Below are 25,727 nucleotides of genomic sequence, written 5' to 3' on the forward strand. Positions count from 1 at the left end.
TTACATTGGTCTACGTGTTTACATTGCTAATCACATGGTGTTCTGATTACAGTAGCTTTTTAGCTACAGGACTGGAAAAGGTCAGGTTTCATTCCAATCCTAAAGCAGGGCAATGTCAAAGAATGTTCAGACTACTACACAATTGCATTCATCTCACATGCTAGCAAGGGAATGCTCAAAATCCTTCAAGCTAGGCTTCAATAGTACGTGAACCAACAATTTCTGGTTGTACAAGTTAGATTTAGAAAAGGCAGAGGAAATAGAGATCAAATTGCCAAATCTATAGGACTATAGAAAAAGCAAGGGAGTTCCAAAAAAACATCTACTTCTGCTTCACTGACTATGCTAAAGCCTTTGGCTGTATAGATCATAGCAAACTGTGGAAAATTCTTCGAGAGATTGGAATAGCAGACCACCTTACCTGTCTCCTGAGAAAACTATGCAGGTCAAGAAGCAACAGTTAGAACTAGAAATGAAACAATGGACTGGCTCCAAATTGGGAAAGGAGTATGTCAAGGCTGTATATTGTCACCCTGCTTACTTAACTTATATTTGGAGTACCTCATGAAAAATGCTGGACTGGATGAAGCAGGAGCTGGAATTAAGGCAATGGCAACCCACTCCAGTACTCTTGCCTGGAAAATCCCATGGACGGGGGAGCCTGGCAGGCTGCAGTCCATGGGGTCGCTAAGAGTCGGGTACAACTGAGCAACTTCACTTTCCCTTTTCACTTTCATGCATTGGAGAAGGAAATGGCAACCCACTCCAGTATTCTTGCCTGGAGAATCGCAGGTACAGAGGAGCCTAGTGAGCTGCCGTCTATGGGGTCGCACAGAGTCGGACACGACTGAAGCAACTTAGCAGCAGCAGCAGCAGCAGGAGAAATATCAATAACCTCAGATATGCAAATGACACCACCATTATGGCAGAAAGCAAAGATGAACTAAAGAGCCTCTTGATGAGGGTGAAAGAGGAGAGTGAAAAAGCTGGCTTAAAACTCAACATTTAAAAAACTAAGATCGTGGCATCTAGTCCCATCACTTCATGGCAAACAGATGGGGAAACAATGGAAACAGTGACAGACTTTATTTTCTTGGGCTCTAAAATCACTGCAGATGGTGGTTGCGGCCATGAAATTAAAAGATGCTTGCACCTTGGAAGAAAAGCTATGACAAACCTAGACAGCATATTGAAAAGCAGAGAAATTACTTTGCCAACAAAGGTCCATATAGTCAAAGCTCTTGTTTTTCCCATAGTCGTGTATGGATGTGAGAGCTGGACTATAGAGTAGACTGAGCACTGGAGAATTGATGCTTTCGAACTGTGGTATTGGAGAAGACTCTTGAGAGTCCCTTGAACTGCAAGGAGATCAAACCAGTCAATCCTAAAGGATATCAATCCTGAATATTATTAGAAGGACTGAAGCCGAAGCTCCAATACTCTGGCCATCTGATGCCAAGATCTGACTCATTGGAAAAGATTGTGATGCTGGGAAAGATTGAAGGCAGGAGGAGAAGGGGGCGACAGAGGATGAGATGGTTGAATAGCATCACCTATTCAATGGACATGAATTTGAGTAAACCATGGGAGATAATGAACGACAGGGAAGCCAGGCGTGTTGCAGTCCATGGGGTCACAAGGAATAGGACACGACTGAGTGACTGAACAACAACAACTTTTTCGTAAGTTTTCAACTCAGGAAGTATGAGATTTTCCCTGACTTTATTTTTTGCAAGTTTGTTTTGACTATTGAGAGTCCTTGCAATTCCATATGAACTAGGCTGAACTTTCGTACTTCTGCAAAAAATGTCATTGGGATTTCATAAGGATTGCTTTGAATCTGTCAGTTATTTCAAGGAGAAAATTTGTATTTATCTGATTGGGTTGCTACAAGAGAAATTTATTGTCTCAGTTCAGGAGAGTAGACGTCCTTTATCAAGGTGACAGCAAAGTCAGTTTTCAGGGAGAACTCTCCTTTTGTCTTGAAGATGGCTGCCTTCTCACTATGTCCCACATGGCCTGTCCTCAATGTATGTGTATGAAAAGAGTGAGCTCTCTCTTTTTTGAAAGACACTGATCCTATTGGATCAGGACCTCACCCTTCTGACCTCATTTAACCCTAAATACTTCCATAAAGGACCTATCTCCAAATACAGTACATTGAAGGTCAGGGCTTCAACATATAGATTTTGGGAGACATTCAGTTCACAACAGTTTTCATCTTAACTATAGTATCTCAATTTAACTTCAGTCTTACAATCCATGAACACAGAGTTTTTCCATTTATTTGTGTTTCATTTAATTTCTTTCAATAATGTTTTATAGTTTTTGGTTCAGAATTCTTGTGCTTCCTTATACTCATCACTAAGTATTTTATTCTTTTTTATGCTAGTGTAAATGGAATTGTTTCCTTAATTTCCTTTTCAGATTGTTCTCTGCTAGTGTATATAAGTTTAACTGATTTTTGTCTGTTGATTTTGTGTCCTGCAACTTTTTTATTACTTTAACATGCTTTTTTTCTTCTGGATTCTTTACAATTTTCTACATATAAGATCATATCATCTACCAATAGATATAATTTTACACCTCTCTCCCTTTGGCATTGTTTTATTTCCTTATCTTGTCCAATTTCTTTGACTAGAAATTCCAGTACTATGTTGAATAAAAGCAGACATACTTATCTTGTTCCGGATCTCAGAGGAAAAACATTCAGTCTTTCCCCCTTGGGTATGTTAGACATAGGCTTTTCATATATGGCCTTTATAAGGTTGAGGAAGTTTCTTTCTCTTCCTAGTTCATTGAGTGTTTTTATAAGGATGTTGGATTTTTGTCAAATGGTTTTTTCTGCATCAACTGAGATTACCATGCAATTTTTCCCCTTTCATTCTATTAATGTGGTATATCATTTTGATTGATTTTCATATGATGAACTACCTTTGGGTTCCTGGGATAAATTCCACATGATGCTGGTGTACAATCCTTTTATTATGGTCATAAATTCAGGATTCAGTGTGTTAGTATTTATTGAGAGATTCTGCATTTATAGTAATAAGGGCCATTGGTCTTTAGTTTTCTTTCTTTCAGTGTCTTGGTCTTGCTGACCTCAAAAGTGTTCCCTCTTTCTTACTTTTTTATGAGTGTTTGAGAAGAATTGGTGCTATTTCTTCTTTAAATGTTTAAAATTCACCTTTGAAGCCATCTGGATTTTTCTCTGTTGGGAAGATTTTGATTATTGATTTATTCTCCTTAGCTGTTAATAGGCTTTCATTGTTTTCTGTTTCTTCTTGAGTCCGTTTTATTAGTTTTTGTTTTTTTCTAGGAATTTGTCCCTTTCATCTGGTTTCTACAGTTGTTCATAGTGTTCTAATGTTCTTTGTTTCTTTTTGTAAAGTTGTAATTTTGTCCCATTTTAATTTCTGATTTTAGTAGGAGTCTTCTCTCTTTTTCTTAATTTAGGTTGTCAGTTTTATTAATCTTTCCAAGAGCCAATTTTGGTTTCACTGGTATTCTCTGTTGTTTTTCTATTTTCTGTTTGTCTCTTTGTTATTTCTTTCTTCTGCTAGCTTTGGATCTTGTTTTTCTCTTTCTAGTTCCTTAAAGTACAGTTAGGTTATTGATATATTAGTTTGCTAGGGCTACCATAACAAAATACCATAGACTGATGATCTACACAGCAGAAATGTATTTTCTCACAGTTATAGAGGATGGTATTCCAACATCAAGGTGTGAAGGGGGTTGGCTAACTCTGAGGCCTCTCTCCTTGGCTTGCAGTTGGATGCCTTCTTGCTGATTCTGCATGTGTTTATGCTTGTGGCATGCATGCCTCTGGCTTTTCTTAGTGTCTCCAAATTTCCATTTTACTTTCAACTCTTCTGTGATTTTCATTCTAAAGTGAGTCACTTGTAGACAGCATATAGAACCAAATACTTAGAAGATAAATGTATTTACCCTTCTACTGGAGCTGGGGGTGGTTCAGCTTCCCACAGGCACAGGAGCTAAACAGGCTAGGTTTGAATACCTGAATGAAGGGAGATAGGATGGGGCTTCCCTGATAGCTCAGTTTGTAAAGAATCCGCCTGCAATGTAGGACACCCTGGTTCCATTCCTGGGTTGGGAGGATCTGCTGGAGAAGGGATAGGCTACTCACTCTAGTATTCTTGGGCTTCCCTGGTGGCTCAGCTGGTAAAGAATCCGCCCGCAATGCGGGAGAGGGAGACCCGAGTTCGATCCTTGGGTTGGAATGATCTCCTGGAGAAGGGAAATGCTACCCACTCCAGTATCCTGGAGAATTCCACGTGCTGTATAGTCCACGGGGTCTCAAAGAGTCGGACACAACTGAGCGACTTTCACTTTCAGGGTGGGCAGCTGCCAACATCCATTAGAAACGGTGAAAGTGAGAACTGGGCGACCAGAGCAGAAGCTAGTAAAGTAGCTGAGGATACACAGATGATGGTGGTGTTAGAGCAGTCGGAGACGGCCAGTTTCAGAGGAATTGGATGTTTGATATGTAGTAAGAAAAGACAGCAATTAACATTCACCATCTGCCCCAATTTTCCTTCCTTTTTTCTTAGAAGCAAATGGAAAAAGAGTTATCTGAATTGGGGAACTGGCCAGAAGGGAAGAGAAGTCTAGCAAGCAGGCACACCAGGGTGAGAACTGAAGTTCTCTGTTAAGTACTGGAGCAGAGATGATTATTACGCCAAGGCCCATTCCATTCATTAAGTATTAACTGAGTGCCTACTGTGTACAAAGGCTGTACTAGAAAGAGGTCACAGGAGTTTGAAATAAGAGGAAAAGTTTGGGCAACGTTATCCTTGAAGTCTCTTAAACAGCCCATACATAGCAATATATTAATTAAATCACAATACCTTTATATATGTAAATGTTATGTGTGCGGTAATTAGTACACAGGCAAAATTTAATTGCATATTTTAGTTCATTAAACAGGTACAGTGAAAGGTTGAATTTGTTTAAATTAAATATGCTTATAAAGCAGTATTAGTACACGAATTAAGCTCCTACGGCAAAATGCAGCGCTCAACGACTGAGTGCATATGTGGGACACAAGGCCAAGGTAGGTATCCGTCCGTGAACTGACGGTCTATCCTCCCTAGAATGAAAGTTTCCAGGCAGCGCAGCCTCGGAATAAGCCAGCCGCCGCTGCGCCGCTCCTGCACCACGTGACTCATCGGGGGCGGGACGAAGGGCGGAGGCTGCGTGCGCTTCCCAGCGTGCCGCGCAGGGCGGGGCGAGGGGCGGGGCCTACGGAGGAGGCGCGGAGGAGGCGCGGCCGCCACAGGACGCGTCCCTCGGCCCAGCTACCGGATCGGCGCTTCTCGCCTTCAACGGCCGGCCTGCTGCTCCGAGCCCGCGGCGGCGGCGGCGGCTGCAGCGGCGGGCGGCATGAGCGTGTGAGATGCGGCCGCGGGCAGCCCGGACGAGAGCAGCGGTCGCCGCGGTAGCGGAGAAGGCGGGCGCGGCCTCCTCAGCGCGGGGCGCGCAGTGCATGAGGGCGAGCACGCGGGCGCTGGGCAGCCGCCGGCCACGCCGCTTCCATAAACACTTGTTTAGGACTCGTTCGCCCCGCTGAGGCCCCGGCATCCCCTTCATGGAGGCCCCGCCAGACCCCAGGCCCCACGCCTCGGCCGCGGCTCCGCTGCGCGCCCCGGAGGTGGCGCGGCTCCGTGAGGAGCAGGAAAAGGTAACAGGCCGTTCTCCGTCCGCGCTTAAGCCAGTGGTCTCGGGAGGCGCCCGCTCCCCGGCGCGTCCTTGGCGCCCGGTTTCCCCTCCCCGTGGCTGGGGCCTGACCCCCGGCCGACCCCCTGCAGCCCTCAGTGGGCCGCAGCCTTTTGGTCTGGGCCCAGGCCCCCCGGACCCGGAACGAGGGAGAAGCGTAGCCTCTAGGCCTGAAAGCGTGTTAGGAGAAACTTTTGTCACGTGCTTTTGTTGTCTTTTGTCTGGGACCCCTCGACCTTCGAAGGGAGGGGAGGGTTGCGGGAAAAGAGATGTAATAATCTGTTTAACTTCTGTATGAAAGTGGATTTTAAACCTTAATGCGTACAGCGATGCGTGGGAATATTCTTGGTGAAGGACACGTTCGTAAATGGAAGAGTTCACCTTATTTTTTAAGCCATTTCTCTAATCGTTGCTAAAATGTATACTCTCTTGCAGTGGTAACGCTTCTTGTGCATTTCTAGGTTTAGTTTCGTGTATGTAAAAATTGAATGGTGTTTTGTTAAATTTTAACTTCAATTATATAAATGTTTTAATCTTCTAATAAACAGGAGAGAGTTTTGTATTTCCTAATGGGATTGCATACGAAGTATACCAATTTAAGAGATACAGTATTATTTTAATCTGAGATTTTTAATCTGAGTTTAATTTGAGATTTTTACCCCTCTGGGTTCCTTATCATTTGTTTCTCACCATCTCCGAAAGTTTGAGATTCTTACTTTGAAAGGCAACTTTTAATTTACTTAATATATGTCTTGTGATCTTATTGAGATTATCGTGGTTATAAAGGTTAGGAAGTTGTTCAAAAGTTGTAGACACTGGGAATCCCTAACTTTTCTATTGAGCATTTCTGTATAAAAATGACTACTTACATGGGTAAACAAATCTTTAGCTGGATGAGGGACTTTTCATAGAACCTAAAAAATCCTGGTTTACTTGGAAACAACCTGCTAGGATAAATTGTGGGAACCTTTCCTTCTGTATTCTGTTTGTTCTAAATTATTTCGTGCGTTGGATTTCACTTTCTGAGAGCCGTTTTTCCTTGGCTTTTTTCAAATTGGGGGTTTGAAAATTCAGGTTCACTGACTGCATTTAAATTGTAAGACAATTTTTTTTACCCCCCCCCCCCCCCGCCAAGAGAAGAAAAAAGAAAAGACAGTCCTTCATGAAACCAATTTCTGGCAAAAACTATTTACATTTTTTATTTTAGAAAATGTGAAACAGACCCTGGAAAAAGAGTTTTCCTATTGCCCTTCTTTCTGCTGAGGAATTAACTCTCTCCTCCTTCACAGTATATGTTTGCATACTGCTGACTTGATAGGTTTTTCTTCCTCTTGGCGTGTTGAAAAGAGAAATCCTTAGTTTTATTCTGATGTTAGTGAGCCTGAAATACAAAGGATACGGTTTGGAGTGCTCTGAACAGCTTTCGGGTCTGGTTTCCAGTTGCATTGAAACCTCCCTTCTCAGTTCCAGTCCTGTAGGAACCCAAATAGCAGTTTCAGTAGAAAGTTGAGTATGTTACCAAATTACTTTTCTGTGCAGTGTTAATGTTATTTTCACGTCCCTGGTGACTCAGATTGTAAAGAGTGCCTGTAATGTGGGAGGTCAGGGTTCTCTCCCTGGGTGGGAAAGATCCCCAGGAGAAGGAAATGACAACCCACTGCAGTATTCTTGCCTGGAAAATCCTATGGACGGAGGAGCCTGGTGGGCTACAGTCCATGGGGCTGCAAAGAGTCCGACGCGACTGAGTGATGTAAATCAGTGTTACTTTGGCATATAAAACAAGCATGTGCTTGTCTGTCATGGATGTGTAAGATCATTCTCACTTCATGATAAAGCCTCTGAGTAAATAGCAACAAATATTTTAACCAGTCTGCTTCAGTGGACAGGAGAGACCCATAAGGCCACAAAATACACGGGTTGGTTAGCTGTCCTTTAATTACAGTTCAGTGTGGGAAAACTTTATCTAGTAAATAGTTAATAAATAAGTCATATTTTTGTGAGGGACCTAGCAGCTGTAGGAGTACAGTGAACTCTAGTAGGAAATGTTGGGACACTGTTTGAAGGAAAAAGGGAGAAAAAGACAGCAGTGTAGCAGTTAGTATTACTTTATGTTAAATCTAATTAAATGTGCTTTAGGACTTGCTTTTCCCTACTGGGACTCTGAGAGAGAATAAAATACGAAGAAAATGATTTGAATGACTCCCCCCCCCCCCCCCCCCCCCCCGGCCAGTTTTGGTAGCTAGCTGCTGCTGCTAAGTTGCTTCAGTCGTGTCTGACTCTGTGCGACCCCATAGACGGCAGCCCACCAGGCTCCCCCGTCCCTGGGGTTCTCCAGGCAAGAACACTGGAGTGGGTTGCCATTTCCTTCTCCAATGCATGAAAGTGAAAAGTGAAAGTGAAGTCGCTCAGTTGTGTTCGACTCTTGGCGACCCCGTGGACTGCAGCCTACCAGGCTCCTCTGTCCATGGGATTTTCCAGGCAAGAGTACTGGAGTGGGTTGCCATTGTCTTCTCATGTAGCTAGCTGCTGCTGCTGCTGAGACAAATGAGCTCTTTTTATTCAGTGGATACCTTTGGTTCAGGCCATTATTTTCTCTGGAAATCTTGATTAACAATGGCTCCTAGATAAAGAGGCTTTCCTGATAGCTTAGTTGGTAAAGAATCTGCTTGCAGTGCAGGAGGTCTCAGTTCAATTCCTGAATCAGGAAGATCTGCTGGAGAAGGGATAGGCTACCCACTCCAGTATTCCTGGTCTTCCCTTTTGACTCAGCTGGTAAAGAATCTGCCTGCAATGTGGGAGATCTGGGTTCGATCCCTGGGTTGGGAAGATCAAGCTTTTACCTGGCTAGGTAGAGATGGTTTAAATGTTGCTCATAGATTTTTTGCTTTTTAATTCAAGTAAGGAATATAGCACATTTTACCTTGGTTCCCTCTGTTTTTTTCCTTGATTGTCCTTTGGAGCATTGAGTAATGTAATAGTACTGTAAAATAGTAACGTAAGGGGAAAGACAGAGGAGAGGCAAGGATGATCCACAACTTCAATGAATGACATCAGTAGTAAATGGATAGGATCAAGTATTTAAATATTGTTCTCATTAATGGCATCACTGCTGACATTTTCAAAAAAATTTTTTTGGTGAAAACTTCTGTTTGTTTTATTTTTAAGAATCTAGCAAAAAGACATGCACAGAAAGGTTTCCTGCAGATTTGTTTATAATAATGAAAAAAGCTAAAAATTCAACATTAGGGGATTGGTATGAGGAGACTTTTATGCAGTTATTAAAAATTATAGAACAGTATGTGGTGTGGTTAATTATGTTTATGTGTGTTAGAATGGCCAAAAGTTCGTTCAGGTATGAACTTTTTGGCCAATCCAGTATATACATATTAACACTTTATATAGGTGAGTGAAGTTGCTCAGTCGTGTCCGACTCTTTGCGACCCCATGGATTGTAGCCTACCCGGCTCCTCAGTCTATGGAATTTTCCAGGCAAGAATACTGGAGTGGGTTGCCATTTCCTTCTCCAGGGGATCTTCCCAACCCAGGGATCGAACCCGGGTCTCCCGCACTGCAGGCAGACGCTTTACTGTCTGAGCAATGTACCACTAAATGTTTTAAAAGCACACAATTTCATTTCTTATTTACCTAAAAGTGAGTGCATTGAATAGGATTTTTTTTTTACCTAATTAATGCAAGCTGGGATGTTGTATCTTTTAATTGCTAAATACTTTCTGGGCCTAACAAATGGTTCTTTGTTGGTTTGAACACCAGTTAAGCAGGTGTATTTCTTTTTCCGGAGTGGATTGATGTAGTTTATTCATATGTCTATCCTAGATGGTTGCCTTTTCTTTTTCCTTGGAGATTTTATTTACTGTTAGTTCTCAGAAGATACAGGGACAAGAGGGAACTTGGATCATCCCCACCCCCCACCCGCTTTTTTTTGTTTAGCTAAATCAGTTTTTACCAACATCAGTGAAGTATTTGGTGGAAAAAATGAAATCTACTTAGGAGCCTCTCTGGACTAATCTACTTGTTTCTAGGTATTTTTAAATTTCTTTCTGATTTTTTTCAGTCATCCATTAGTTATTTAGTAGCATGTTGTTCAGCCTCTATGCATCTGTGTTTTTCTTCATGTAATTGATTTCTAATCTCATAGTGTTGTGGTCAGAAAAGATTCTTGATATAATTTTAATTTTCTGAGATTTACTGAGGCTTGAGTTGTAATAGCTCAGTTGGTAAAAAATCTGGCTGTGATGCAGGAGACCTTGGTTTGATTCCTGGGTTGGGAAGATCCGCTGGAGAAAGGATAGGCTACCCTCTCCAGTATTCTTGGGCTTCCCTGGTGGCTCAGCTGGTAAAGAATCCACCTGCAAGGAGGGAGACCTGGGTTCGATCCGTAAGTTGGGAAGGTCCCCTGGAGAAAGGAAAGGCTACCCACTCCAGTATTCTGGCCTGGAGAATTCAATGGACTGTATAGTCCATGGGGTTACAAAGAGTTGGACACAACTGAGTGACTTTCACTTTGATGATTTTAATTTTCTGAGATTTACTGAGGCTTGATTTGTGACCCAAGATGGTGGAGAATGTTCTCTATGCACTTAAGAAGAACGTGTATGCTGCTGCTTTTGGATGGAATGTCCTATAAATATCAATTAAGTCTGTCTGGTCTAATGTGTTATTTAAGGCTTGTGTTTCCTTATTAATTTTTTTGTCTGGATGAGCTATCCTTTGTTGTAAGGTGGACTGTTAAAGTCCCCCACTATTATTGTGTTACTGTTGATTTCCTGTTCTATGGTATAGTTAGCATTTGCCTTGTGTATTGAGGTGCTCCTGCATTGAGTGCATATTTATTTACAACTGTCATATTGTCTTGTTGGATTAATCCCTTGATCATTATGTAGTGTCCAAATTACAATTTCTTGTAATTGTCCTTGTTTTAAAGTCATTTTGTCTGGTATGAGTATTGCTACTTCAACTTTCTTTTGATTTCCTTTTGCATGGAATATCTTTTTCCATCCCCTCACTTTCAGTCTGTATGGGTCCCTGGGTTTAAAGTAGGTCTCTTGTAGACAGTGTGTATATGGATCTTGTTTTTGTATCCATTTAGCCAATCTGTGTCTTTTGGTTGGAGCATTTAATCCACTTATATTTAAAAGGTAATTATTGATTTGTATGTTCCTTTTGACATTTTCTTAATTGTTTTGGGTTTGTTTCTGTAGGTCTTTTTCTTCTCGTGTGTTTCCCACCTAGAGAAAGTCCTTCAGCGTTTATCGTAAAGCTGTTTTGGTGGTGATGAATTCTCTTAGCTTTTGCTCCTCCTCAAAGCTTTTGATTTCTCTCTTGAATGTGAATGAGATCCTTGCTGGGTAGGGTAATCTGCAGGTTTTCCCCTTTCATCACTTTAAATATATTTTGCCACTCACTTCTGGCCTGCAGAGTTCGTGTTGAAAAATCAGCTGCTAACCTTATGGGGATTCCCTTGTATGTTATTTATTGCTTTTCCCTTGCTGGTTTTAATATTTTTTCTTTGAATTTAGTTTTTGTTAGTTTGATTAAATGTGTCTTGATGTGTTTCTTCTTGGGCTAATCCTGTATGGGATTCTCTGACCTTCCTGGACTTGGGTGACTATTTCCTTTCTCATGTTAGGGAAGTTTCCAACTATAATCTCTTCAAATATTTGTTCAGATTGTTTTTGTTTCTCTTCTTCTGGGACCCCCGTAACACAAATGTTGGTGCCTTTCATGTTGTCCCAGAGGTCTTTGAGACCGTTCTCATTTCTTTTCAGTCTTTCTCTTTATTCTGCTCCTTGGCAGCTGTTTGCAGCATTCTGTTTTCCAACTCACTTATCCGTCCTTCTGCCTCAGTTATTCCGTTGATTCCTTCTAGTGTATTTTTTCATTTTAGTTACTGTGTTGCTCATCACTGTTTGTTCTTTAGTTCTTCTAGGTCCCTGTTGAATATTTCTTGTATCTTCTCGATCCATGAGTCCACTCTGTTTCTAAGATCTTGGATCATCTTTACTAACATTACTCTGAATTCTTTTTCAAGTACCTTGCCTATTTCCTCTTCATTTATTTGGTCTTGTGGATTTTTGCCTTGCTCCTTTGTCTGCAGCATGTTTCTGTGTTGTCTGATTTTGTCTTAACTTACTGTGTTAGGACTTCCCTGGTGGCTCAGATGGTAAAGCGTCTGCCTGCAATGTGGGATACCCAGGTTCCATCCCTGGGTTGGGAAGATCCTCTGGAGAAGGCAGTGGCAACCCACTCCAGTACTCTTGCCTGGAAAATCCCATGGATGGAGGAGCCTGGTAGGCTATAGTCAATGGGGTTGCAAAGAGTCAGACACAACTGAGTGGCTAAGCTAAACTTACTGTGTTTGTGGTCTCTCTTTCGCAGGCTCCAGGGTTGCAGTTCCTCTTGTTTCTGGTGTCTGCCCCTTGGTGGGTGAGGTTGGTCCAGGGGCCTGTGTCGACTTCCTGGTGGGAGGTAGTGTGCCTGTGCTTTGGTGGGTGGAATTGAGTCTTGTCTCTCGGACAGGCAGGACTGCATCAGGTGGTGTGTTTTGGAGTGTCTGTGAGCTCAGTACCCTGGAGAAGGAAATGGCAACCCATTCCAGTGTTCTTGCCTGGGGAGTCTTACGGACAGAGGAGCCTGGAGGGCTGTGGTCCATGGGGTTGCCAAGAATTGAACACGACTGAGGTGACTTAGCACACAGGCACAGGAGCTTAGTATGACTTTAGGCAGCCTGTCTGCGGATCGATGGGACTGTGTTCCTGTCTTGCTGGTTGTTTGGCATAAAGCGTCCGGCACTGGAGCCTACAGGCAGTTGGATGGAGCTGGGTGATGGAGATCTCTGGTGGAGCTCACACTGATTAATATTTCCTTGGGCCAGGAATTTTCTGGTGGTCCAACGTCTTGGACTCAGTGCCCTTTGCGTGCCACAGTCGATGGCACCTTGCTTCTGTAGCGGCCTGTATTTCTCCTGAAAACTTTCCTGGTTGTGGAGCTCCTTACTCCTGTCCCTTCAGGCTCTCTCTTCACAACCAACAGCTGTCCCCTCTTTGGGTCCACTCTCCAAACCCCACTTCCCTGCACCCTAGCCCTGGCTGCAGCAGAAGATACGTGACTGAGGCTAGGGTGTATAGGGCTGTAGCATGGGCCATGCCTGCAGTTCTTACTTTGTAGACCGCTTGCTGCCTTCTTCTCTGGTCACTTAGTCTCCTTTTTGCCCCAGCTCATCCCCACCATGAATGGGCTTTTCTGAGCATGAGCTTCTCCTCGCCTTCAGCTCGTCTCTGCCAGGGCTGCAGTTCGTCTGCCTTTCCTCTCTTCTTTAGTTCCTATTTATTTATTTTTTCAATTTTTATTCATTTTAGTTTTTCTTTTATGTATTTTTAGTCTTTTTATCATCCTATGAGGCTGCGTGGGATTTTTCTTTCCTTTCATGTGTTTGAGGTCATCTGCTAGTGTTTAGCGGAGAAGGCAGTGGCACCCCACTCCAGTACTCTTGCCTGGAAAATCCCGTGGATGGAGGAGCCTGGTAGGCTGCAGTCCACGGGGTCGCTAAGAGTCGGACACGACTGAGCAACTTCACTTTCACTTTTCACTTTCATGCATTGGAGAAGGAAATGGCAACCCACTCCAGTGTTCTTGCCTGGAGAATCCCAGGGACGGAGGAGCCTTTCGGGCTGCCGTCTATGGGGTCACACAGAGTCAGACACGACTGAAGCGACTTAGCAGCAGCTAGTGTTTAGCAGGTGCTTTGTGAGAATTGTGCCACATGTAAATGTATCCTTGACGTGCTTGTGAGGAGAGGCGAATTCCGTGTCTTCCATTTTTGCTATCTTGCCTCCTTCCCCAATTGTTGAAACTTGAAAAAGTTATCTAGGGTAGTGTTACCTGAAGACTCATAATCTAAGACTTATTTTACATTTATATTTTCACCATCATCTGTGTCTGTTTGTGCTATCCAATATGATGGCCATTAACTACATGTGACTGTTAAGTTTAAAATTCAAATTAAGTAAAATTAAAAAAATTTTTAGTTATGAAGCTACATTTCAAGTGTTCAGTAGCCACATGTGGCTATTGGCTATTGCGTTGGACAGTGTGGAGTTGGGAGATTTCCATCATAATAGAAAATTCTATTGGACGGCGCTGGTGAAGAAAGTTGCTCTCTTTTTTATTCATATTGTAATCTGTTTATTAATGGTGAAGTGTCTTTCTCTGTCACTTACCTTCTCTTTCCTATTATGGACAGAAAACAAAAATTTCTGAATTGTCAACTGTGTATTTGAAAGCTAAATACCCTAAATGTGTGTATGTGTGTTTTTTAAACCTTTAGGAAAAAACCCTAATACAGTACAGCAAAAATTGTTCCTTGTTTGGTTTCCTGATGTTTGTGAATTGAGTACTATTAAGAGTTATAGAAAATGAGTGCTTTTCCCCAAAGAACAAAAAGACAAAACTGAGTTATGTGCCAGGCACTGTCCTAGATACAGTGATACACAGGGTTTCTTTTTTTCCCTCAAGGGACTTACGAATTTGTTTGCAAACATTTTAACAGAAAGCTTAATGTAGTGTGATAATTGTTCTCCTTCTAATTCTTTGCTTTTCAACCTGCTATAAACTATCTTCTGCCTCTGTCTTTTCTTTGAAATTATTCTATCTAAAGTTTTTCACTTGCCAAACTCGGTGGACCCTTTCTCAGATCTAGCCTTACTTGACCTCTGTGCTTTATTTGAAACTTTAATTGTTCCCTGGGAAACAAGAAATTCTCTGTACGGTGGGAACTTTTGTGACTTTTCTTTTTTTCTGGCTCTGCCTTTCTCTGTGCCTACTTAAGTCTCTTTAGTGTCTTCATCTAATGCTTGAATGTTGGTAATCCCTATACTCGTTATTGACAGTTGTCTTTTCTCACTCTGCGTGTCCTCGAATACTCCTGTATGCCAGGCCTCTTCTGGATCTGTTAACTGTTGGGCAGCTTAACTTGGATGGTCCACAAGCAGCTCAGTCTCATTTACTGATATTAATTTATCATTGACCCTAATGTTGGTACATAGGCACCATACTCATCCTGATTCTGGGCAACATTATTCAAACCAGAATCTTTTCAGCTTGCCCTGATCCATCTTCTGATTTACTAAATCTGGCCAGTTCTTTCTTTTTTAAAAATTTATTTTACTTTTTGGATGCATCTCATAGCTTGCAGAATCTTAGTTCCCCGTCCAGAGATTGAAGCCAGGCCACTGTGGTGGAAATGCCAAGTCCTAACCACTGGACCGCCAAGGAGTTCCCTGTCAGTTCTTTCTATATGATCTATACCTTCTGTTTTAAGACACCCACTAACTTGTCTTAATTAAACCCTTATTTGAAAAATAATATGTGAGATTTTTCTGTTAAATGTTGGCATTTTTTTAATATTGTCAGTCTTTAATTTTTAGCATTCTGATGTTACCTGATTGTGTTTTTATTTTTGCACTTCCAGTTGGTGAACATGTATATCTTTAGTCTTTAAATTTTCTCATCTGTCACTTGGAGTTTGTTTACTCATTTTGCCACAGATTTTCCACTTGTTACATTTGTTATTGTTCTTTATGTCTTTCTTTTTTGTTATTAAAATATTTAATTATATTTAAAATTCTTTTAGCTTTATATAGTCATATGGTTTCTATTTTCTCTTTTTTTCTATTTTCATTTTAGTTATTATCCTAGAAATTATAGTATCTCTTATTGCAGTCTACCATAAATTAGTAGGAAAATTTTCACAAAGTCTTCTGAAATTTTGCCTCTTAGGAAATTATTCAGAAATCTTTTGATGGCTTAATTTCATGAACCCTCCCTCATTTGTGCTATTGTCATATATTTTACTTTTGCATGTTTTAAAAAATTCACCTCATCTCCCCAAATTAGGATTATTCTTGTTGATATTCTGTTATAATTTTTATTTAGTTCTGAGCTGGGAGAGGATTTTTTCCCCCAACACTTGGAAGATGCCATTCCATTATCTTTTTGATGTCTTTGGTTTCTTTCAGTCTTCTATTAGTGTTACTGTTTCCTTCACTGAAAATTTTGGGTATTTCTTCCCTCTGTCTGGTTTTAGACTTTCCATCTTGGTTTTTAGGCAGTTGATTATGATGTGTAGTTTTGCTTTTCTATGTGTAGATTTGGTTTGCCTGCTTTGAATATGGAGTTTATTAAGTCTATAATTTGATGACTTGTCAGTTTAGAAAATTCTTGTCTGCTCTTCTGGCTCCTGGTTTTATGTCACTGTCTTCTCACTTTTTGTACTCTGAGTATACATATTAGACATTTTCTCTGTCTCATATGTCTTAACTCTCCTTTCTGTATTTCCTTGCTTCCTCTTGATCTATATGACTTTATGGATACCTTCTTCTGATATCTATTCCTGTTCACTAATCTTGTTCTTACAGATCTAATCTACTGGTACATTCTTTTACTAAATGCTTAATCTCAGTTATAGTATTTCTTTCAAGAATTTGTTTTGACATTTCTTTAATAAATTTGAGGCCTGTATTGACATCTTCAACCTTCCCTCTGTTTTCATGAATATATTAATCATAAAAGTGTGTCTTGTAACTGCAGTATGTAAATTAAATGAAGCTATGTTTCTGTTTATTTCTTCTCTTGATTTCTCATCTGCTGTTCCTATTTTCATAGACTGCCTTGTAATTTTTGATTGGATGTCAGACAGTGTAGTGCAAATACCGTAGGCTACTGATGCTGTTACCGTCCTTCAAAGAGGGATAAATTTTCTTTAAGCAGCCAGAGTACTAGTGGACCAACACAGCTTGGTTGAGAGTTGGTTTTGGGTTTTATTAGGGCTGGCCTGTTTGATTTTTGCTCCTATTTCTAGCATGAAGTCATTGTGAGCTTCTAAGTCATGGCTCTAATTCTGTAGAGTATGGTGTTTTGTTTCTGTGGCTCTGTATCATATTGGTTTGTAATTTTCTTTCCTTGATGTCCATATTAGGTTTTGGTTTCAGAATCATGCTGACCTCATAAAACAACTAGCATTTTTGTATGTTCTGTAAAAAGACTTTGGGTATTATTGGTATGATTCTACCTTAAATATTTGGACTAATTTTCCAGTAAGACTGTCTAGGCCTTGTATTTTCCTTGTATGGATATTTTAAAATTCAGAAATGTCTGTAGGTTTGGTAGTGATGTCCTCTTTTTAATTTCTGTTATTTGCAGTTCTTGTTTGTCTTTTTTCTTCTTGTTATATCTTCCTAGGGATTTATTAGTCCTAATCTGTCTTTTTAAAGAACCAGTTTTTTATTTTATTGATTTTTCTTTTGTAAGTTTAATTTTCATTGGTTTCTGCTTTTATATTTTTCTTTTAAAAATTTCTCATTGGCTGTGATTTTTTCCTAGCTTCTTGAGACAAAAGCTGTTAGAGACACAAAAATCAGAGATTTTACTATTTTTTCTTTACAGTATATATTTTTTGAGTTTTAAAATTTTCTCTAATAATTACCTTAGGCACCCCACATGTTTTGAATGTTATTTAATTAGTTAAAATATTTTCTAATTCTTATTGAGGTGTATTGACCTGGAAATTACTTAGAAAATGTTCCTTAATTTCGAAACACTGAGTATTTTTTACTTTTCTATTGTTTACGTCATATTTAATTCTGTTCTATTAGAAACTTAAGACTTGCTGTATGGCCTGGTATATGATCTGTTTTTGGCTACTGTCCATTAATTATTTGGAAAGAATATGAATTTTGCAGTTTTGAGTTCCATAGTTCAGGTTGATTGAATGTGGTATACAATTATTTGATATACTTGTTAATTTTTTTGGTTGGTTTGTTTTCTAGTTCTATCAGTTATGAAGCGATAAGGAGAATCTCCACTGTGGTTATACATTTATCCTTTTCTCAGCCTTTGTGTTATACATTTTAAAGTTATGTTATTTGGTGCATACAAATTTAAGACTCTAATAGCTTCCTGATCAGGGGACATTTTTATCATTCTGAAGTATTTTATCTCTAGTGATATTTCTTGCCTTCAGGTATTCTTTATTGACTACTATACTGATATGGCTACATTAGTATATTTTACTTTTGTTTCTTTTCATGATAAATTTTTTCATCTTTTAATTTTAGTCTGTGTACAAAGTGTATAAGTCTGTTCTTATAACAGCATTTAGTTGTGGTTTTAAGAATTCAGTCTGGACATCTTTCTCTTTTGTGTAGGATGTTTAGTCATCCTAAACTAAATACATCAGCAACTGATGCATTTAGTTTCATTTTTTCATTTTTGTACTTGACTTTTTTATTTTTTTACTTTAAAAGTTGTTGTAGAATATAACAAAATTTGTCATTTAAATAGTTTTAAGTATACATTTCAGTGGCATTAAATACATTCACATTGTGGTTCTGTCAACACTACCATCCAGCTCCAGGACTTCTTCTGCCTTGCAAAACTGATACTGCCCATTAAACAATAACACTCTGTTATCCCTTTCCCCATCCCCTGGTAACTACCATTATCTGTCTCTCTGAATTTAATTACTTTGGGTATCTCATATAAGTGGAATCATACAGTTTGTGTCCATTTGTACTGGCTTATTTCACTTAACACTCATGCCTTCAAGGTTGATCCATATTACAGCATCTGTCAGTTTCCTTTTAAAGGCTGAGTAGTATTCCATTGCATGTATATTGTACATTTTATTGTTTATTCATCTGTCTGTGGACATGGGTTGGTTTCACCTTTTGGCTGCTGTGAACAAGTGTACAAATATCTGTTTTGTGTCTTTGCTTTCAATTCCTTTGGGTATACACCCAGAAGTGGAATTGCTAGATTATATGGTAATTCTGTGTTTCATTTTTGAGAAACCACCATACTGTTTTCCAGTGGCTGTTCTCTTTTGCATTCCCATCAACAGTACACACGATTTGAAGTGTTCCAGTTTTTCTACATCCTTGCTAACACATCTTATTTTCTTATTTTTTAAAAAAATTCTAGTGAGTGTAAGGGTCTTCCCAGGTGGCATTAGTGGTAAAGAGCCCACCTGCTAGTGCAGGAGATATGAGAGACACGCATTTGATCCCTGGTTTGAGAAGATCCCCTAAATGAGGGCATGGCAGCCCACTCCAGTATTGCCTGGAGAATCCCATGGACAGAGGAGCCTGACGGGCTGCAGTCCATAGGGTCACAAAGACTGAAGTGACTTAGCACACGCAGTAGGTGTGAAGTTTGTCTATTTGATCCACTTTTCTGTTTTTTTCCCCTCTGTGTTTTTTTATTTTTTGGTGCACCTTCCTTTGATTTAATCAGACATACCCTATTTTCTCCCCTTTGGTAACTCATTCAAAATATATTCTTTTTTGCTGTAGTACCCTACCTAGTACTCTTATTTTATGTAGATGTTGGCACTAAATGTATATATATATTTATACTGTGCTTTTTTACTGGAGAAATTATTCCTAGAGATTGCAACATACATTCATTTATTCATCTCACTTCTTGCATTGTTGCTTCCATTCATTTTAATTCTGTGTGTTTTAAATACCACAATACAGTACTTAATTGTTCTGTGATCAATACTGATTATCCTTACCTTGACAAAATTACCTGTACAGTTGCTTTTTAGTTCTTTCTGAATTTCTATTGCTCCAAATAGCTTCTTGTAGTAGTTCTTTTTGCCTGTATAATGTGTCTTTATTGAGATAGAATTGACATATACCATTGTGTAAGTTTCAGGTGTACAATGTATTGTTTTGATACATTTATATGTTGCATGGTGATTACAGCTTTAGCCTTAGCTAACTCCCTCTGTCACGTCACGTAATTACTTGTAGTATTTCTTCCAGTAAAAATCTGCTGGTGCAGAATTTTTTGTGGGAAAATGTTTTTACTCTTCATTCATGTTGGAGGATCTCTTTGCTCTGTACATAATTTATAAATTTTCAGTTATTTTTTACCAAAACTTTAAGATTTTTATCCCATTTTTCCAGTTTCTAGCATTGTTTTTATTGAAGTTATCTCTAGTTTTAACTCTTCTTACTGCTGTTTTGAAGGTACTGTATCTCCTCCCTGCTCTTTCTCCCCTATGCTGATTGTAAAATTTTCTATTTTTCTGTGATTTTCATCAGTGGTACTATATTGTGCCTTCATATAATTTTTCTTTTTTAATTTCTCTTGCTTGAAATTCTTAGAGCTTCTTAAATCTGTTGGTTAATACCTTCCTCTTATATTTAGAAAATCTTGTAGAGGTTTGTTGTTCAGATCTGTTCTCTCTGTAGATCTTCAGTTATAGTTTTCATATGTCTCTTATTGGTCTTTTCTATATTTTCCACTTTGTTTTTTAATCTCTGGGCTTTTATTATGGTATTTTTTTTATCGACATGTCATCCAGTTCAAAATTCTGACTTTTGTGTTAATCTCCTGTTAACACCATTTATTAAACTCATTTTAGATGTTTCAGTTAAAGATTATCCTTTTGATTCTTTTCTTGTGTAGATACTAATTGTCTAGGGAAATATGCCATCTTTTCATGTATTTCTTCAATCTTTTCCACTGTTTTCTTGAACATATTAATAATTATATTTTAATGTCTTAGTTGGTTAACTCGAATATGTAGATTGCTTATTTGGTTCTATTTTGTGTTGTTTTTCTTCTTTTTGAGGTTTGCTCATATGGTCCTATTTCTTGGTAATATAGTTATTTTTAATTAAATGCTAGAAATGTAAATACTCCTGAAGTATTTACAATTAAATGTTAATTTAATTAATATTTTAGAGTCTTTACAATTTTGGTTACTCCCGAAGGGTATATCTTCCTCTGGAAAAGTTTCACCCTTTCTTCAGTAGGTTGATAAAGTAGAAGTTGGGACACCTCAATTCAGGCAGGTACTGAATGGAGTGCAGGTTGGGTTTTGTTTATTGTAAAATATCAGCTATCTTTGATTCTTTCTTGGCTTTCATCTGATTCTTTCTTGGCTTTTCTTCTGAAAATCTAGTTTGTTCACCAGACTTCTTCCCTTGAAGGCTTCTGAACTCTTAAGTTTTGTTTCATCAGTTCCCAGAGCTCTGATTTTCAGCCTTTCAGTTTTTTGGCCGTTTGAACTTCAGAAGTTCATACATGCCATGAGAGGAAAAGACAGCCACATGCTTAAGACCTCTCGTGTCTCTGATTTTGTTACTACAGCCTTCTCAGACTGCTTTAAACTTCTGCTCAGGACAAAGTATAATTCTCAGGCTTTTCACTGTGCTTTGAGTTGTCCAAGAAAAGAGCATTAATTTAATTCTCCATAGTTATCTCCTGAATTTTAGTCCCTCTTGTTCCAACTTCTTTGGCAACTCTTAGGTGCCTTCTAAGAGATGACTTTGTGTTCATCTGGCTTTGCCAGTTTTCACAGGAATTACTGGTTTGTTATACGCTTTTTGTCCCAACTTGGAGGTTAGTTACGTAGCTACTTGCAAGTGATTTAGTATTAATTTTGCTCTAGTCACTGTTAGTGTTTCTTTAAAATAAAAATGTACTTCTTTAATTGGTGCAAGGGCCTTTCAATTTGACTTCTTTTTTACTTGTCAAGATATTTTCCCCCCATCATTCTATTATTTCTGCTTCCCTGGTGGCTCAGATGGTCAAGAATCCACCTGCAATGTGGGACACCTGGGTTCAATCCTGGGTTGGGAAGATCCTCTGGAGGAGGATGACAATCCACTCCAGTATTCTTGCCTGGAGAATTCCCTTGGATGGAGGAGCCTCATGGGCTCCAGTCCATGGGGTTGCAAAGAGTTGTACACGTCTGAGTGACTAAGCACAGCTACTACTTCTGTTCTTTAATGAATTACTTGTTTTCTTGGAGATCTTCACAGGTATGCTCTCATTTTAATCTATGTAGCTGGCTTACTTACGAAGTTTTCTTAATCAATTATAAACCACAGAAATGCTTGGAAGAAAGTTTGGAAAGTACTATAAAAAGTTAGGAAGAACTCAGGGATAGGATTATTTTGTATATATGTGTGTGTGTGTGTGTGTGTGTGTGTGTTTCACTTTCTTGTACATTTATGTCGTTACTTTGTGGGGAACTTTGTTAGATTTAGCTTGTGCAAATCCCTTTGTGGTCACCTTTTCCGGTCCAGAATCTGTAATCACCTCAGTCTGTCTTTGAGTCCAGAGTAAATTTGATTGGCTCAATTTGTGTGGATCCTCTTCATTTACACTGGCTCCATTTACATTTCTCCAAATGGAGAAATGGGGTCCTCTGCCTGTTGCAGATGAGAGGAGGGTGAGGTTTTAGAAAGTAAGGTGTGGGAATGGAGAAGAAATGATTGATATCTCTAATAAAACAATAGACAGGCAAGCTGCAATTCAGAAGTCTTAAAAACTGAAAACAAAGTTATTCCTTAGTTTCTGCCATATTCATTTGTTGATGAAACTGATTTGAGTGAGGTATTTTATTCTACTTTGAATATTCATGTTTCCCTGAAAATGTCACTATATTTGATACAGGGTAGTGTTCTACTACTGCAAGATATAACTTGACTAAATTATGAAAAGTTCTAAATTGAGAAACATCTTTCCCTGAGATTTTTGGCTAAGTAATTGTAGATCTGTACTCCTTACACGGACTTGTTGCACACTTACTATATGGCACATGAGTAAAGGAGGCCTGGCCCATATCATTGACCTTTCATCTAGTACAATTACGAGTTTCCTGGATTTTGGAAAAAACGTTTAAGTGTTTTAACAGCAGCTTATAATTATTGTCAACTTTGGATAGTAGTTCTATTATTTTCATTTTTTAGCATATTTAAAAATAAATTTGTTTAAAATTTTTATACAGAAACAGCTTATTATAGTTTATTAGTGCTTATTGCTATTTCTTTTGTTAGTTTATCAGTGCTTATTGCTATTTCTTTGTAGTCGTTTCTAACCTTTTTTGCAGAGAGGCTTATTTAGAAGACTTACAATATTTTACCAGTTTTCTTTACGTGTACTTCTTATATACTTTGGTAATGGCATTTATACATCTAGTAATTGACAGTATGTCCTTTAAGAAATTATTCTCAGCCATTTAAGTAGCTGCCAGATAATCATGCATGTCCACTATCTATTGGATTTAGTCACCATTGATAATTTTTTTCCTTTTTGACTTCTCAGTAGCTTTAAAACCCAAAATTATATGATCTTTTTTGAAGACATAGTCTAGCAAGAGAAGCAAATCATGTAAATGTGGAAAGCACTGATTAGTGAATCCTCAGATTGTTATTTTATGCATTAACCTGTACAGGGAGAATATGGAATTGCAGTGCAGTGAGAGAAGTTTTAGAAGTAAAGTGAAGCATTTTTGAGAGAAATATCATTTAAGACTTATGCACACTTACCCTTTAGCCTCTCTGTTCTGGTCTAGTTTTAATGTGGTGCTGTTCTTAACGTGGAAACCTCACAGGTTGAGGCCCCCTTGTGGTCTGTTAACCAAAGCAAATAGCACAAATGGAAGTAAGTAATGGAGATCTTAATTCATTCCTTTCTTTATAATGATTTCTAAAAAGTGCCTCCTGAGGGAAAAAAGAGGAAAATATTCTTGTATTAATAGTTTACTGATTTTAAAACCTGCCAATTATTTTATAATTGAATGTGTATATATGTTAGCTGGACACTGACCTAAAGAAAAATAGGTTATTGGGTAGACTATCATTGTCATCTTTGGCATCTAACTTGATTAGTTGTAAGTGCTTTAAAAATATATAATAGGGTTGGCCCACCACCCTCTCCCCCTAAAACATACACACAGACACACGCATGCATGTGTGTATGTGGGGCTTGGGAGATTTGTTGTTTATATTCATACTGAGTTGCTTGACTTGAGAGGGCCGGGAGTTGTATGAGGCATTGGAAGAAATAAAAATTTTTATTAGTGAGTTGGTCCAGTTAAGCTTATTTGCTTTTCCTAACATTATTGGCAAGGTCTTGTCAGTGTGTGTGGGAGGGTATGTGGAGGAAGTGAAGAAGTAGCAGCATCAATCAGTGTTTTTAAGGAAAACTGCAGATACAAGGCAGCTGCTTTTCCTTATACCCAGTAAGATTTATGATGGTTGAGAACAGTCCAATACAGTGAGTATCGGCTTTGCGATTAGATAGACCTGGCATTAAAACGGATTTTATCTTTTAGCAGTTCTAGGCAGTTTGTAATATCGAGAAAGTTACTCCATCTCTGAACTTGTTTCCTCTCTTTAAGAAGTGAAGACTCATCTTATTGAACTGTTTCATCATATAAAGTCCTGGCATTTACCAGTGTTATTATTACTTCTTAGTTCAGTTCAGTTGCTCAGTCGTATCCAACTCTTTGCGACTGCAGCACGCCAGGCTTCCCTGTCTATCACCAGTTCCTGAAGCTTGCGCAAACTCATGTCCATTGAGTTGGTGATGCCATCCAATCTTCTCATCCTCTGTCGTCCCTGTTTCCTCCTGCCTTCAGTCTTTACCAGCATCAGGGTCTTTTCCAAGAAGTTAGTTCTCCACATCAGGTGGCCTAAGTGTGGTAGCTTCAGCTTCAGCATCAGTCCTTCCAGTGAATATTCAGGACTGATTTCCTTTAGGATTGACTGGTTGGATCTCCTTGCAGTCCAAGGGACTTCTTAGGAAAAGGGCAATTTTGAGTCCTAAAGAAAGCGTACCGAAGGATTTTTTTTTTTCTTGTTTACAATTGGGCTATTGGTAAACACTCCTAATGGTAGATTGAATGTGTCTTAAAAAGTGGTATAGTAATGAAATGTGTTTTGCTGTTTCACTGTGGTTTTCAAAAGTTGATTTTAGAACCAGTCTCACTATCTTATAGTCAGTTTATTTAATAATTAATCTAGTCCATTTCAGAAGAAATAAGGTTAGTTGGCATTACTTTTAACAGAAAAAAGAGACTGTAAAACCCCAGATGAATCATAAGATTTTCTCCTTTCCACAGATTTCCTTGGCAACTAAGTCATAAAAATTTACTAATATTTTCTTTTTGAATAAAAGGAGAAAACTAGAAAGATATCAGTGTAAGTACAGCTGCTTGGGTTCAAATGTTTGTTGGAATTAGGTGTGCTATAAATCATGTAAACAAAGATTTAACTGTAGACATATCATCAGAAGGCTATGGTATGTATTCATACCTGCCTTTTTCATGTTTTCCTTAATTTCTTGAGTTTACAAAATATCTAGCTTACATTTGGATAATGTCTAACTGAAGACTCTTGTTCTAACCCCTATATGTAACCAATAAATACTTTTAACGAAGAAAATATTTTGGTAGTGAAAATTTCTCTTTTTAATTGTGAAATGGATTTTTGTTATCTTATCCTTTAATATCTGTTCTTGGGGGAAACTTATTTCAGGAAAGAAAAGGGGTGGGGGAAAAATAGCTACAGCAAAATGGAGAGTTAAGATCATAAAGGGTGATGGCAAGAATACATGCCATTCTACCAGGAACTTGTTTTTTAAACATAAAAAGCATATGTGGCAAATTTACATATTTACTAATTAAAAAGGCTTCCTGGAAACATTAAGTAGACTTATCTTCTATAACCTTTAACACTGTCACTAATGGATATTGCATAGAAAATTTCATCGAAGGTCCTTTAAATAATGTAAATGATTATGAATATGTAACTAGTTAATATGCAGCCATGAAAGGATTATCATGTAGAGGTTAATGAACATTCTGCTCTTATGGTTTGCAGGGCTTTTCTTTTTGTGCTTTTGGCTCACTTCATGCTTGGAAACACATGCATTGGGATTGGAAAGCATCCTGACTGTTTTTGGGTCTCTTCTCTTAATGGGGTTGTTAAATAAGAACTTTATAAAAAGGATTTCATGAAGATTTTTTCTTTTTCAATTTACATTTAATTCTGTTTGTCTATTTTATAATTACTGTCGAGTCAGAAACAGTGAAATGGATTGATGTAGCTTTAGCCTGGTTCTTCCAGATGTAAAGTCAGTACTCTTATTATATGTTATCACTGTTATTA

At 38.8% G+C, this 25,727-nt stretch overlaps 1 protein-coding gene across 4 annotated transcripts in view; it reads left to right on the plus strand.

Moving 5' to 3' along the window:
• Nucleotides 1–5,245: 5,245 nt before the first annotated feature.
• URI1 (URI1 prefoldin like chaperone) overlaps nucleotides 5,246–25,727 on the plus strand; it is a 63,145-nt gene continuing 42,663 nt past the window's right edge. For all 4 annotated transcript variants that reach the window (XM_086351703.1, XM_086351701.1, XM_086351704.1 and 1 more), the window contains exon 1: nucleotides 5,246–5,701. Coding sequence is in view for 1 of the 4 variants with exons in the window: in XM_086351701.1 (XP_086207827.1) it covers nucleotides 5,609–5,701 (93 nt within the window). In the remaining 3 variants the exon portion in view is untranslated. The remainder of the gene's footprint in view (nucleotides 5,702–25,727) is intronic.

The sequence above is a fragment of the Bos grunniens genome, chromosome 18, assembly GCF_055505025.1.
Source record: "Bos grunniens cultivar Pamir isolate PY7600 chromosome 18, Bosgru_T2T1.0, whole genome shotgun sequence".
NCBI lineage: Eukaryota > Metazoa > Chordata > Mammalia > Artiodactyla > Bovidae > Bos > Bos grunniens.